This window comes from Heterocephalus glaber, unplaced genomic scaffold (assembly GCF_053883595.1).
Source record: "Heterocephalus glaber isolate CG9 unplaced genomic scaffold, H.glaber_assembly_v1.0 deba00001444, whole genome shotgun sequence".
NCBI classification, from domain to species: Eukaryota; Metazoa; Chordata; class Mammalia; order Rodentia; family Bathyergidae; genus Heterocephalus; species Heterocephalus glaber.
Genome location: NW_028258297.1, coordinates 24,903,348 through 24,920,116, shown reverse-complemented (window position 1 = coordinate 24,920,116; position 16,769 = coordinate 24,903,348). Strand labels below are relative to the sequence as shown.

General features: G+C 39.1%; 1 protein-coding gene across 3 annotated transcripts in view; it reads right to left on the bottom strand.

Moving 5' to 3' along the window:
• Positions 1-2,865: 2,865 nt before the first annotated feature.
• Positions 2,866-16,769, bottom strand: part of Gpr19 (G protein-coupled receptor 19) — a 43,119-nt gene continuing 29,215 nt past the window's right edge. For all 3 annotated transcript variants that reach the window (XM_087214085.1, XM_013072435.3, XM_004845861.3), the window contains one exon: positions 2,866-5,225. In XM_087214085.1, the coding sequence (XP_087070211.1) occupies positions 3,956-5,203 (1,248 nt within the window). In that variant the 5' untranslated portion in view covers positions 5,204-5,225 and the 3' untranslated portion in view covers positions 2,866-3,955. The remainder of the gene's footprint in view (positions 5,226-16,769) is intronic.

Below are 16,769 nucleotides of genomic sequence, written 5' to 3'. Positions count from 1 at the left end.
GAAAAATCAATAAGTAGTCTGAGATAAATGAGATGAGCTTAAAATGAGTTCACCTAAAATAAACCTAACTCCCTGCATCCCAGCGGCATATAAACTTCTACATGAAGAAGTAGATTGAATTCTCAGTCAAATGAAAAAAGGAGCAGCCTCAGTAAGTGCAGGTGGTACTACTGCCAATTTGGTGGTCTGATGGGGCTTTTAAAAAATGATCACACTTATAGAATGGGCTGAAAAACAATATTTTGACTAGTGATTTCATGTTTGTAAAGGACATTGTTTGGGAATTTCCTCCAATGTTTAGAAGCTTTGTGTTTTGAACACACTGATTGATTAGTTAATCAACAGCTGCTTCTGGGTGCGCAGCAATTGTCAGTCTTGTTGCTATGAGACAAGGACTGCTCTGAATTCGCCAATGTGACAGGCATGTGTGAAGAGCGGGTGGGCTCTGCGCACTCACCACAGTGCCCTCAAGTGGTCATTCTCAAAACTGCTAGAGAAAATACGCTTTCCCCACTGTTCTCTAAACTGCCCTCCTTCCCAGGTGAATTAGCAGGTTAAGTAAACAGTGAGGGACTGTGTATTCTTTTCATGTTCTGCACACAGTGAGGATTTCTTCCTGTGACAAATGAACCATGCTATAGCAAGGAGAAGGGCAAAGCCGAAAGGATGATAACTGAAAGGATGGTGGAAAACATTTTAGTTGGCCCCTCAAACCTCTTGATCTGGATTTCCTCTTCTAAATGAGGAATATGGGTAGGTCTCCCAGTCTCTTCTGCTAGAAAAGGCTCTAATTCTTTGTTTCTTTTACATATGGTCCTTAGAGGAGCATAACCTCAAAGCTAATCTTGTTCAAGTTTTTCCCCCTGAATTCAGTTATGTTGCTTCAAAGTGAATTTGAGCAAATGGCAGCAAGGATGGAGGGGCACTGGACGGCTGCACCCACTGAGATGGGCAACAGCACCAAACTAACAAAGGGCTCTGCCCTGCATGTGCTTGGTGAAAGTGGACACTGTCCTTTCTGAGCAAAAAGACTGGCCCAGGTAAGCATATCTGAGCACCACATGCTCGCCTCTCAGTACCAGGCTGGTGGGATTAATGATTTCACTGAGGTTTAAAAAAAAGCGGGAAATAGAAATACCACAAGGATGCATTCTTGTCTCTTCCCCTGGAGCTTTGAAGAACCTGGTGCCTGGTAGAGAGCCGCTTCTACTCTGAACCCTGCTCCTCCTGTTACCCTCATTTGGAGGCTCCAGGAACCCATATGTAGGGTGTGCCTCACGTTGTGCTTAGAAGACTGGGGGTCTCCCTGTGGCTTAATTCTGGTTCTTGCTAAGTAAACACTGACTTGTGAATGCTGGACTTAAGATTCTCACTTTTGGGGGGGGGGGTACCAAGGATCGAACTTGGGACCTTGTGTTTGCGAGGCAGGCAGCGGAACCACTGAGCTAAATCCCTGGCCCAAGATTCTCACTCTTAATTGGTCATTATTTGAGAAATTTAAAAAGAAAATGTCTACAATAGTAAGCTGTGTGAAATTGTCATCCTGAGTTTCCACCTACTAAGGTAAACTCAGAACATTAAAGACAGCATGGAGTTTAGTAATCATCTAGTATGTCTCCTTTAGTGTAAGCTAAGACCTAAAAATAAATAAAAATAAACTGAAACAAAATTTTTACAATCTAATTTTTAAAAATGAGTACTCTGTTTAAAAAGACAAAAAATAAAACTACTGCAGGGGTCTTTTCTATGTTCTAACAAGTAGATAAATATCTGGTTCAGTTTGCCAAGAAGAATGTGAGGACACAAAGAAAGAAAAGTACGCAATATTCTTTTCATCTCTTGGATTTGATTATAGATGTTTTGTACATTAAATGTTCCAATTTTAGGGCCAGGGATTTAGCCCACTGCGCCTGCCTAGCAAGCCCAAGGTCCTGAGTTTGATCCTCTGTACCAAAAAAAAAAGTTCCAATCTTAACATATGTGCTGCCGAAGCGAGCACTTGTACATACATTAAATGTTTTGTTGTTCTTTGCCCCGATCTCAAACCCAACCTTATTTCCTGGTGTCTGTGAGGCTTCTTTTTATATCTTAAACATTCAGCACTACAACTCCAAGAACTAATTCACAGCCAGGGGAAAGAAAAAGGTCAGCTAATTAAATTTCATCTAGTAGGAGGGTGTGGTGATAAATGCCTGTAACCCCAGTGCTGGGAGCTGAAGTAGGAGGATTACAAATTCAAGCCCAGCCTGGGCAAACAGTGACTCAATGTCTCAAAATAAAAAATAAAAGAAAGGCTGGGGATGTAGCTCAGTCTGAAGACCTGAGTTCAATCTCTAGTCCAAAATATAATATATAATATATATAATATATTATATATATGTATTTTTTTAAAATCTAGAGTTCAATTTTTTTTTTTTTTGAGACAGGGTCTTGCCATGTAGTTCAGGCTGGCCTTGAACTCAGGGCAATCCTCCTGGCTCAGCCTCCCAAGTGCTGAGATTACAGGCACGCAACACTACACCAGGCTCAGTTCTACATTTCTTTAGAGAATGGCAAGGTTCTTGTCCACCTTACAGTTCCACCATGGTAGTGGTCAGGAGGCCCAAAGAGATATGGCTGGATGTAACCACTCTTTCTTTACAAGAACAAGAAATTTGAAATGTCGAGGAAAGAGTACAAATGCCAGCTCTGTCACATTCAAATTTGGGCTAGTCGCATTACTTTTGAGTTCATTTCCTCATCTATAAAACAAATGACAATAAATATATCACAGAATTATTGAGGCTAAATGAGCTAATGCATGTGAAATTGATGAACAACTTTTTGCAGCTCTTGTTAACTAGGGCATGAAAATGCACACCAGTCTTGTTTTTAAGCCCTTTATTATTTAATAGAAAACATTTTCTAAATGCATTGGTCCTAGAATTGAAATAATGGAGACCTGAGAAGCAGAAAAAAGTCTTAAGTTATCATAGGCAATGAAGAGATTGAGTTTGGCTGGGGTACAATGCTGTAACTTGGAGAGAGATGAGGGGAAGGAAGCCCTGGCTGGAGAAATGGACTTGTGTCTGAGTTTCTAGGAGAAAGGAGAAGATACTCCTTGTCCTTTCTGCCCTGGTGGATGGTGACAGGGCTGGGCAGCTGAAGATCACTGGACTGCAGAGCAGAAAGAAATGCCATCTGCCACTTCTCCCTTTGACATTTTCTGGGTGTGCCTAGCAAGGACACTTGCTCATTTGCTTATGTATAGCTCAGAGGGGGAAGATGAGGCAGCCTAGATGGGACCCAGGTGTGAGGAACACATCACATCAAATTCAGAATTTTCAAGACCTCATCAGTAGCTTGGATTAAGTAGGAAGAAATCAAGAGAGAGACAAAAGTTTCAACAACACCATAAGCATTTTTTCACTAAGAATTCTATTTAAACCCAATTATAGGAGACTTCCCAGTAAGCTCCAATATATTCAAATACATGAATTGTTTTCCACATATCTGGCCAGTGATTACTTGGAAGAAGGTAATGTGAAAATATAGAGAGTATTAACTACTCCTAAATGCTTAAAGAAATATATGTTTCAGAAATGTAGGACATGGAGGCTTTCACTGAAACAGAAGCCCATAGTTATAAAAATTCAATAGAGAGAAGAAAAAGAAAACAGAATAAAATAGAGTGGAATCATTAACCAAAAACTGTGCCCTAATGCTTAATAAAAAGTAGAAAAGAATTTTTTATGCATCTTAGCTAATATAGTAAAATAATGACCATAGTTAAGGTGAATGCTTTTCCTAAAACAAAAAGCAACTAGCATAAAAGTCACAAAAACTATAATCAACAAATGAATGCATTTTACAAAATAACTCAGAAAGTTTAGTGAAAAAATATGTAAATAACTTGTTTTATAATTAAAGATTTTAATCTCCAGTGCATTACAATAAGTGAATGAATTCTGAGAAATTAAACAAAAGTATTTGGTGGATTTGAGTTAATGGGCCAAGCAAGCTTCTTTTCCTTGGCTTCTCTGTCAAATGAATCATAGATTGAGTCTTTAGTTATAGTTATGGCCATGGGAGGGATTTCTGAAATGCCAACATAGTTTTTTTTGGCCATCCTTGAACTTGTTGTGATAGTATAGGCATTGCTTCGATAACATTTCATCGAGGACATGCAAAAAGTCTCTTTCATCCCCCTCCTAAAATTGGCATTATAAATTGAGTAAAGAGTAGGTTTAGAGGCTGAAGAACTAAAGGATATCCATGTGATCGCTGTGAAAACAAGGGAACTTTTCTTATAATCTTGTTCATGGGGGTGCCAGAGCTGAGCTACATGAAAAGGCAGCCAGGAGAACAAAAACAAGAGATTTAAAATGAGGAACATCTTGACCGTTTTCACTTTTGTCCTTGGGACAATGTTCATTGTTCTCCTCACTGTTCGACCGTCAGAGCCTATTCTCCAAATATACTTTATGACCTTCTGGTAAAACAGGATTATGAGCACAGATGGAATCACAAAGCCCACTAAGAAGTGGATGACAGTATAGGCAGTCCCTTCCCAGGAGGAAGGGAAGAAATAGTTACAATGACTGTCCCAGTTGGAGCCGTAGAAAAAGAGGACTGGGGTCACAAAGGCTGCATCAAAGATCCAGGACGCTGCGATCATTTTCTTGGCCTTTTCTCTGGACACCTTGAAGCTCAGCGGGTAAACAATGGTGTAGAACCGGTCTATGCAGATGGAGAGAAGAACATAGATCTGGACACCTGGAGTGAGATACTGAAAATAGCGTACAACCTTGCACATTGCACTCCCAAGTGTCCACCTTCCAGTGGTGACCTGGAGCAGGACAAATGGAGTGCTGGCCACACTGATGAGAAGATCAGCACATGCCATGGAGACCACAAAGTAGTTGGTGGTGGACTGAGTCCTTCTACTCCTATGGATGACCAAGCAAACCAAGGAATTGCCAAAGATAGAGAACAACCACAGAGTCCCAAAGAAAATGCTGGCTGTGGCCACTTCACCGGGTTTCAGTCCGTATCGAAGGTCTGTTCTGTTGCCCATCCTCCTGTGCTCATCACATAATTCCATCAGGTCATGGCTTGGCAGAGGTGCGGCTGTTTCAGTGCAGCTGTGGTTCTGGAGGGGCACCAGAAGCGAAGGAACAACCAAAGGTGGCTTGATGTTATCCATTCTGTGAGCAAAAACCATATTCACTTTTTTTCTCTTAGTTCTGGATAAGAAAAGAAGAACGAGGCCTCCTGTTAAAATGGTATCATATAGGCAGACTACTAAGACTAACAATCTCATCTGACACTTAGATTGGTTGCCATTTGTCAATGAGAAGGACTTGTGGATTGGGTGGAAAACATAACTACTATCCAGAAAACGTTCTGGCCCCATTTCTTTTTCATTTTAGAATGAGCTCAGCCTCTCTCTGGCCTCATCATCTCCTGATCCTTTGTCAGCTATAGTAGAACCCATACCAAGCCCCATTCCTATACATGTCATCATTTCTTCCCCAACTGGGGAAATCACAGAGGGCAGGAAGCCCAAATCTGGCTTACGGTAAAGGCATTACCACCAGCTGAAAAACTACTGGATTTCTGGGCAAGTATGAGAGAAGTTCCTAAATGTTGTAACAGTAATGTAATAAGGCTGCAAGAGAGAAAAGCTTGAGCAGTGGAAAACACACAAAGGTTGACTATGGGAACAGCTACGAAACAGGAGTCTGTGAGTACAGACTGGCTGGCTCCTGGGAAGAACTCTGCCGGACCGACTGCAGATTTTCTATTACTGGAGCATTATGGTAACACACAGAGCAAGCACACCACTGCCACATAAGGCAAAGGTAGCTCCCAATTTAATGACACATACAAATAGCCTGCTTTTTACAAAAAGTGATGCAGTCCATGTACTAATAGTGTGCCACCTATCTATCAATGACGTATGTTTTGATGCCATTGTGTTGTTCCTGTTTCATAAAATAACACTGACTGAAGAATATAAAGATGTCCTCTCAGGGATGTAAGCAGATTACTACAGACCTTAGAACAGTGAGGTGATTAAATACAACAAAATGTAACTGTTAACATTACTCAGCAACTTTAAAAAGCTTTTGATGCTTAGATATAAAATATTATCAACATAAATTTAATCTTTGATACTTTTTGTACTGCTCAGTGAGAAAAAAAATTACTTTTTAATAGGAAAAAATATTGCATAATTGTGGTTCATTCAATTAAAACTGAGGTGATTTTGGTTACAGTTGGATTATAAAGGTTTAACTTGGTCTGAATCCATTAAGTAGAAAGAGAAACCATAACAATTGGATCCATAATAACTATAGCTACTATGATTATTAAGTTAAGAGATAAACATGGGAATTTTTGAAATTTTATCCAATAAAAGTAAAGAGCCCTGGTGGGGTTACAGCCACTAAGTTGTTAAGAGTCCGCCTGGCCTGAGGCACAAGCCGATGTTGCTCCATCACAGGCTTCATCTTTTCTTTTGTTACTAGGGTTCGAACTTGGGACCTTGTGCTTGCAAGGCAGGTGGTGGAACCACTAAGCTAAATCCCGGGCCCATCACAGGCTTTAGTAGGAGCTCTCTTGGTGCGTTTCTATGACTGCACCTTACTTAAAAAACATTTCTGGTGTGACAGGCAGAATTAAAGAAAGATTCTTAATGAAAGAATAGTTCTTACTGATGCATTTTTTCCTTAAAAGATTTTTTTCCCCCTTCATTTCTGGGAGTGTTTATAGTGTCTTCACCAAGAAACTAAATTCAACAGAAGTCTGGTGTGCAGGGCAATGTACTAAATACCAGATCCATATTATCTTCAGGCTTCTTTTGCCCGTGTAGCAGCCTTATTTGACCTCTCAAAGAGAAATGTAAACTAATTTGATGTTTCGACAACTAAAGGACTTTTTGAAGCATGCTGCCAAATGATAGGCAATTGTAAAAAAGCAACCATACTTTCCTTATTTAAAAATAAATAGGGCTGGTGATTTAGCTCACCGGTTCCAGCGCCTGCCTTGGCAAGCGCAAGGTCCAGAGTTCAATCCCCGGTACCAAAAAAAAAAAATTTTTTTTAATAAATAAATAAATAAATGTGAAAACATGGGTAAAAAAAAAAAACAAGCAGGGAACAAGCTCTAAGATTAGGATTGCCCTAGAAAGCCTGGAATGCAGGACTCTCACTTATAATAATCTTTTCACCTTCATCTGTGCAAAACCTGAAAAATTCCAAAGAACAAAACTACTTTTTTAAAAAAAAGAAGACTTAAGGGCCAGAGGATTTAGCCTGCCTCCAAAGCACAAGGTTCTGACTTCAATCTCTGTACCAAAAAAAAAAAAAAAAAAAACCAGACAAGCAATTTTCCCACACAGAAAGCTGCTCTCTAAACTTTTTTTGATGCCAGGGCCTAAATAAAACAGGAGTCGGTGGCACTGGCGCTTTTCCTTCGTCAATACACTTTACACCTGCTAACTTTCATTTCTGCTTCCTCTCCCTGCGCAACATTGTGAAGGAAACAAGCTCACAGCTACAGGTAAACCCTGCTAGGCCTCCTTCCCTCCTTCCCTCCTTCCCTTCAGCCACTTTACACCCGTGAACGTGCTGGCTCTCGAGGTCGAGAGCCGAGGGAGGAAGCCCGAGAAGTCAGAGACCGGGCCTCCGGGCGCTGCGTGACTTTCTGATTGCCGCTCTGCCTATGACTCAATAAACCAAGACGCTGTGCTAGTACTAGGGAAACACAGATTAGTAAGGCCTATAAAATAAAAAATCAGCAGTCTACCATATTATAACTAAATTTGATAATAATTATAATTAACTGCTGAAAACAGACGTATTTACAAGGAGCTAAGGAACGAAGGAAAATAGGGACCCAGTTTTAACTGGGGTAGGGAAGATTTTACAAAGCTGAGGTTTGAGCTGCGGTTGGAGGAATACTTATTCAGAAAGGTAGGAACAACAATATTCCAGGAAGGAACTAGCGTGGAGAATGAACTTGGGGGTCATCTTTCTGGGCTGATCTTTTGGGGGGCCCTTTTCCCACTTAGAGACAATTCCCTTCAGACCACACGTCACAGAGTATATAGTTTCTAAATGCTCTACAGTCAAACTGACCTCAATTTCCCCATGTTTACAGGGAGAGGCTATATTTTCCACATTCATGGGCTGAAATGTGGTCAGATGGTGGATAAAGAATATTAACATATCCACACTGGTGGTGCCCTTGTTCATACAGGACCCTGTCGGTCGTTTGCTGCAGCATTTTCCAAGCTTGTTTTGCGCTAGCTTAGCAATGCACTGGAATTTCCTAGGGAGCTTTAAAAAAATACCCATGCCCAGGTCCCACCCTCTGTGGTTCTACTTTAATCAGTCTAGTGTGCAGCCTGGGCACTGGGATGTGCTGAAGCTCCCCAGATGACCCTAACGTGTGGCCAAGATTAAGGATCACTGCTTTAGAATTACACCCATGCTTCTGCCTTTGCCACTGAATTATGGGCTCCCTTGGGGGCAGGCGCTTTTCTCCATGCTCTAAAGCTTCCACTGAGTTTCTTTACATTGATAATTGCTGATTAAATATTGACTAAATTGGATCCATAAGGACAAAGAACTACAATGATTCCTATTCTCTGTGGCTCTACTAGAACTAAAAGCAAGGATAGGAAATCATTGTGTGTTTCGGGGAGCTAAAAAATTGGCGACCATGGTGATAGGGCAAAAAACATAATTCCTGGTAAGAGCAGAATAGGTAAAATTGAAGTCACTCAGGTCAGCTGCTACATGAAGCAGAAGCCCCACCTAAGGGAGAGGTAAGGTAGTTTGAGTGTCCCCAGGCAGGTCCTGTACTCCTGACCCCCCAAAATAGTCTGCCATATATACTATAATCCTAGGGTCCCAAAGTAAAATTTCACAAAGGCCTCTTCTGCTCCATTATTTTTGAAATAAACATCTTCCATAGAGTGTTTATGAAATATAAAGGCTATTTCATTAGTAATTATATCCAGAGCCACCTGTATACAGTAAGTGTAGGAATGACAAGAAAGAAGTCACCTTTTTCTTGCTCTACCTGTCTCTTCACAGACAGTTTTGAGACTGCCATGTGATAGACTCATTGGGTAGAATATTGAAGGCCCTTATTTCACTCTCTATATTATCTAAAAGAGGAGTAATTTGCCTATCAAATTATCTATCTGGGCTCTAAGAGATGTGTTTTAATATGTGGGTGGAGAAAATGGTGATAGGTAAAAACACTAGGGCCTGGGAAGGCCTCTCTAATGAGGGAACCTAGTATTTGGTATTGTCGCTTGGTTTTGTCATTTTTATTCTGCATGTTTGTCTTCTCTACTAGGTTATGAATTCCTTGAGGATAGGGACTATGTCTTTATCTCTACATCCCTGGGGGATATAGTCAGTAATAAAGGTGTATTGAATATATGAATGGATAGATATGTTAATAAAAATTATCTAATACTTGAAAATAGGCAAAATGTTGGAACATTTAACTGCCCTGGTGCTGGGGATGGAATGGGGCCTCAATATGGCAAGTAAGTGCTCTACACTCCCAGCCCCATAGAATTTTTTTTCATATAATTTTTATTAGTACATATGTATAGTATACAATAATTATACTCATTGTGGGGAGTAGGTATATGTACATAACTTATCATAATTCTTTTTATTCCACTTCTCCTCTCTTCCCTCCCCTGTCCCTCCATCTCAAGATCCTTATCCCATTTACCAAAGATCCATCTTCCTGTTTCCTATTATCTGTCTTTTCTTTTGTTCTTTAAATTATTTCTACTTTGGGTTTTTCATATAAGAGAAGTTATGCAATATTTAATCTTGTGTGTCTGATTTATTTTATTTAATATTATGGTTTCACCATCAACATTCTTAAATGGGCCTCCCCAAGGATTATTAATTCTCTAGAAAATTAATTTGTACTTGATTTTGCTATTTACTACTCAACTAGCACCAGACGCTGTGAAGTTACATGTTAACTTGTAGATTTCTGTTTAGCAGAAAAAAATAACCCCAAAGGTTAGGTTATGGACATACTGGCTTGTAGGACATTAACCAGTCTCATGTCTACTTAGCTGAAATTTTTAATGATTTTTTTTTTTTACTTTTATTAGTACACATTTGTAGTATATAATGATTACATTCATTGTAAGTACTTAGTACATGTACACAACACATGCTGATTTTTTTAAATGCCTATAAATTCTTCAAAGGCTCTTGGAACTAGCTTTATTACCTCATTGGTTCCTTTGGTAATAATAAATTTGACATGTTCATTCTTTATTTGATTTACAATCTAAGTTAATGATTTTAACTTTTTGAAAAATCACATTTTGATGGATGGGTTGCTGGATGAACGAGTGACTGGAAGCTAATGAGAGGGAGAGGAGGACCACAAAGAGGAAGGAAAGGGCACAGATGGCGAGCTCTGTCCTGCCAAGGGCTGCTCCTGGCTAAGTATATATCAACTGCTGCTTCGGTTTTCTGTGAGACTCAAAAAACCCTAACTGATGTTTTTCCTCTCCTGAAATTATAATGATTCATTCCCAAACATTCTCACAATGTTGGAAGACCATTCCTATTTCTGAGATTTATTTATAAATTTAACATCAAATTCAAATTTTATAATTTTTATATAATGTAGTTAAAAATAATAAAACAGAAACATTTTCTGTACAATGGGATGTATCTGCTGGACTTAAACCATGGAGATAAGGCCCTTTACTAAATAGTAGTAAGATTAATTACAGTGATGACAATAGTTAGCATAAACACTACCTAGAGTTAATACTCATTATGATGAAGTACATCATACCCCTTCAAGGCAGGTAACGTTATTGCGCAGCTTTACAATTGAAAACACCTTAACTTCATCCCCCAGATCATACAGTGGAAAGAAGTCGCTTCAGGACTACTTCCCTCCAATGCCTCTGGCTCTTAATTGACTACCACTGGGGCTTCGTGCACAGTGAGACCACAAAGGGCTTGATCTGAACCAAGAGGGTCAAACTGGCTGGACACAGACAGGTCTTTCTTGACTGCTCATCCAAATATAGGAATATAAACTCATTCCCCTTGTCTACCCACAGATACATCTGTTCAATACACCAGCTCAGAAATATGTGACACAGTGAACATTAAAAAAAAAAAAATCACGCCTACGATATACTGCATGGAGGCTTAGCATCAAAAGTGCAGGAGACACACTGGTCTGGAGACAGCTTTTCTTCAGAGTAAGTGTGTGGGAGTGTTGGGAATTCAATAGGATGGACAGATGATGATAAACTTGCCTTTTAAACACAGATGGAGAGCAGAACATTAGACTTTAGTTTGAATGGAGTCAATGGTATTACCCACATAGGAAACTGTCTTTTAAAGTTTTCATTATTTTATTTTAGAAAATACCATGGCAGTAGCTATTTTTCTTAAGCCTTTTGTTGTTATGTAGGCTTGAGTTGCCTATGCATAAAAAAAGAGAAATGCCTGTAACAGTGGCAGGCTGGAACTGACGTGCATAGGCTTCCCCAAACCAACTGTACACATTTCTTCCTAACTTCAGGTTAAATGACATCAGGTTCAATTTCATGAGTCAGATATGTAGGAGTAGTCACACCACAGAAAAAGACATACACCACAAACCAGTTTGTTTTATTTCTGCTACAGGGCCAGTTATTAAACATTTGCCAATATACCACTTCCAGGAAAGAAGGGTGTACAGGGCAACCTATCCTGAAGTCCCGAACGTACACACATTCCTGAACTTACAGAGGCCATGTAGGCTCTTCAGACGCTTCCTGATGCGGCCTTACTTTGGGGCCCTGAGCTAAGGCTCTGGTGTGGAAAACACTGAGCTAAATGCATTCCTAAACTACTTAAAGCCATGGTAGTCACCAGTATGACTATAGAGGGCAAATGGGAAAACTACCAAGGATAAGATATGTTCTCAGTATGCACCACCCAGATAGGACTGACAGATCAAATATGGGCTCCCCAGTTAAATGTGAATTTCATAAATGTTTTAGCTAATTATGTCCCATATAATATCCCATTCAATATTTAACAGATGTCTTATATCTTTATTTACTAAATTTGGCAACTCTACACCCAGAACATAATATTCTGCTAAAAAAATAATAATTTTTCATTTTGCAACATAGGCATATTGCAAACATATTGCTTTGAAATCAAGATAGCTCACGTATAAACCCTTATTTTGTCATTCACTGTGTGACTTTGGGCATGTTACCTAGCCCTTTGGAACTTTAATTTTCTTACCCCTAAGATGAGGATAACTATTTCTCATCTCATTTGCTTCTTTTCAGAACTAAAGGACATACACTGGAGATAAATGGGTTAATATATATATAAATCTACCTGGTGCAAGGAAAATAAGTGTTATCCTTGTATATAGTTATATAAATCACCTAGCTCTGTATCTGGCACAAAGCTAGTTCTTTTTTTTGGTACTGGGGATCGAACTCAAGTCCTTAGACTTGCACAGCAGGCAGCAAAATCACTGAGCTAAATCCCTAGCCCCTACAAAGCTAGCTCTTAAAAAATAACACTCTTAGTACTGTCAGCGCATAAGAATCATTTAAACCATATGACAAGCATATTTTTGTAACAATATCACATACTATAATGATAATACTAACATTAATCACATCCTTTAAATTTGTTGAGGGCAAATGACTTTTTTTGTGAAAGGCCCTGGGTACCTAATCATCATTTACAACAGTGTTTCTAAAGGCAAAATTATTGAGGCCCAAATAAATAAACACTACCTTTCTCCAAGTTGGGAATGATTTTATAGTAACATTCTTACCAAATCACTTTATCCTATACTATACACCAAAATATGTAATATAACTAGATTAAATGTCTTTCTTACAAGTATACAGAATCCATTCTGCTTAAATTGTTTCCATTAGATAACTGAATAATTACGAAAGAGCCTCACACTGCCAATGAAAACAGCTTCCCTGCATTCACCTGGCATGTTCTCTAATGCTCTACCCTCCTCTCATGATGCATGTGTATATACACGTGAGAGAGAAAGAGAAGACTGGTACATCTTCTCGTTTGGATACTGGTTATGTGTTCAAGGGGAAAATGACTTTTGAAACAAGGGTTTTCAAAACAGCTTTTTCTTTTTGTACTGGGAATCAAACTCACAGCCTCGAGCTTACCAGGCAGGTGCTATGCCACTGAGCTACGTCCCCAGCTCAAAACAGCTCTTTCTGTACTCATAAGATAGTCACAACAACCAATGAACATTTATGGATAAAAAATTCTGAATGTCTAGATTTAAGGAACTGTTATTCTATCACCTTTACCTTCACACAAATTCTAAAATATCAGAAATAAAATGGGTCAGCATCCTTGGTATGATTTCAGTTACCCAGGAAGGCTTCTATACCTCTAACCTCTCTCATAATTACATAATTCTTTTAAAATGAAGGTCCTCATTAAAATACTCCACACACACCCTCATGTGGCACTGGGGATTTAACCCAGGGCCTTTGGGCTGAGCTATACCCCTGCCCTTTTTTATTTTGAGATAAGGTCTCATTAGGTTGCTAAATTACCCAGGCTAGGCTTAAACTTGTGATCAGCCTACTTCTATACCAGAGTGCTGGGATCATAGGCATGCACCATTATGCCTATGATGTAGCCTAAAATGTAAATATTTCTAAAAAATATTTTTCTTTTTTACATTTTATCAGTAGTAATCTGAGACCAGTTTGACCTCAGAAATCTACAGTCTCAGTAAAATGAACAAGGGGCTTGGTCCTAACCAATGCTGTACTGGTCCTAGTGGGCTGTGGCCTGAGGGTGTGACAGAGTTAAGGTGTTCATGGCCACAGCTGTGGCTTCAGAGACTGAGGCTGGACCCTCCACAGTGATTCTGCTGAACAGAGCTGAGCAGAATGCTATAGGTCCTGACCACAGATGGTGATTGCAGGTAAGGCCTTTGGGCCTACCTTGGCCCCAAAGAAAGGCAAAAGAGATATCCTTTTTAGGTGTTCCCCCAATTCTTGCTGAATAACAAACCAACTGCTGCAGATTTGGCACAAACCTGGGCTTGCATTGCCCTCTAGTGCTGAATCAGTGACAACACACCAAGAGCAGCCTTGGCAGTCACCCTGGACTTAGGATGTTATCTAGTGCCAAGTGGACTCAGAGAAAATTCAAGAAATCTGCATAAATTTCTAGAAAGACAGGTTAAAACAAAGGCAGACTATAAAGATTGGAATAAATACCTAATCCTTCAATGTGTAGACCACATTGCAAAACCAAGCATCAAGAGGGGCCGGGGATTTAGCTCAGTGGTGCTGCCACCTGCCTCATAAGCACAAGGTCCTGAGTTTGACCCCTGGTACCAAAAAACAAAAACAAAAAACAAGCATCAACAGCCAGGGATTTAGCTCAGTGGTTCTGGCATCTGCCTCGCAAGCACAAGGTCCCGAGTTTGATCCCCAGTACCAAAAAAAGAAAGAAAGAAAGAAAGAAAGAAAGAAAGAAAGAAAGAAAGAAAGAAAGAAAGAAAGAAAGAAAGAAAACAAACAAACAAACAAAAAAAACAAGCATCAAGAATTTTCAGGGAACTGAGATATCACCTCATAGTGAAAATAAGGCACCAGAAACTAACTGAATAGTAACTAACATGGCTAATCTCTTAAATGGAGAATTTGAATTGCTGATTTAAGGAAACTCAATGAGCTTCAAGAGAGCACAGGGAAGTGAATCAATCATCTAACAGAGACGTGGAAGTCATTTAAAAAATCAAACAAGGGCCAGGGATTTAGCTCAGTGGTTTCCCCGCCTGCTGGGCAAGCGCCAAGGACCAGAGTTCGATCCCTGGTACCAAAAAAAAAAAAAAAAAAAAAAAAAAATCAAACAAATTTTGGGTCTAGATTGAGCAAGATGGTACATGCCTATAATCCCAGCCACTTGGCTAAGGGAGGAAGATTTCTAAATTCAAGGTCAGCCTCAGTAACTTAGTGAGAAAGACAAGGAGGGAGGGAAGAAGCAAGGGAGGAGGAGGAAGGGAAGAAGGAGGAGGAGAAGGAGAGGAGGAAGGAGGAAGAAGAGGGGGGAGGAGGAAGAAGAAGGAAAGAGGGAAGGCAGGCAGGCATACCCAAAAAAAAGGAGAGAAAAGAAAGAAAAGGCTTGGGATGTAACATAGTGGTAAATACTTGCTTAGCATACATGAGGCCCTTGGTTTGATTCTCAGCAATGGAAAAAAAATGTTGCAAATGGCTGTAGTAAGACCCTTACCTACTGATAATTACCTGAAATGTAACAGGTTAATTCTCCAAGTAAAAGACATAAATTTTCTAAATAGATTTAAAAAACAAGACCAAATTATATGCTGCTTACAATAAACCCATTTCCCCTTTAATGACATGCATAGACTGACAGTAAAGGAATGGAATGAGATATTCCATGCAAAATGAAAAAAAGGAAAGGGTAACCATATTTATATCGGATAATATAGACTTTAAATAAAAAGCAGTAAAAAGAGACAAGGGGCAAATTAAGCAAGAAGAATTAACAATTCTAAGTGTATATGCATCTGATATCAGAGTACTCAAATATATAGAGCAAGTATTAGCAGACCTAAAGGGAGAAATAGTCTGCAAAACAAAATATAGTACATCTTATCACCTCACTATCAACAATAGATGGATTGTCCAGACAGAAAACCAACAAAGAAACAGCAGAGTTAAACTGCACCCTAGCCCAAATGGACCTAATCGATTCTACATAACATTTTATCCAGCAACTGAAGAGTAAACATTCTTCTCAACAGCACACTGAACATTCTCCAGGAAAAAGCACGTGATAGGCCACAAAACAAGTCTCAACAAATTTTTCAAAATGGAAATGATATTGAGTATCTTTTTCAACCACAAATGCACTAAAACTAGAAATCAACAAGAAAAACTTAGGAAACTTTACAAATACCTGAAAATTATTTGAACAACTAATGGATGAAGGAGAAATCAAGAAGGAAATTTTAAAATTTCTTGAACTAAATGAAAATGGAAAACACAACATACCAAAACCTGTTGTATATACCAGAAGCAGTACTAAGAGGGATGTTTAGAGCAATCAACACCTACATCAAAGAAGTAGAAAGCTCACAAATAGGCAACCCATCGCTACACCTCAAGGAACTAGAAAAATAACAAACTGAACCTAAAATTAGAGAAAGAAAAAAATAACAAGGATCAGAGCAGAAATAAATGAAACAGAGACTAAAAACAATACAAAAGATCAATAAAATGAAGGTTTGGTTATTTGAAAATATAAACAAAATTAGCCAGGCATGATGGCACACACCTGTAATCCTACCATGCTGAGAGGCTGATGCAGGACGATCATAATTCCAGCCCATCCTGGGCAATTTAGTGTGACCTTTTCTCAAAATTTAAAAACAACAACAAAAAAATCTGGGGATGTAGCTCAGGGTGAAGGTCCTGGGTTCAGTTCTTAATATTACAAAACAAACAACAAACAAACAAAATTTTGACAATAACCTTAGCAAAGCAAAAGACAGAAAAGACTCAAACAAAAGTTAGAGACGAAAAGGGAGACAATAAAACTGATACCACAGAAATACAAAGGGTCATTAGGGTTTATTGTGAACAACTAACCACACACTAACAAATCATAACCAGGAAGAAATGGACAAACTCCTGGATACACACACAAGACTGAGTCAGGAAAAAACAG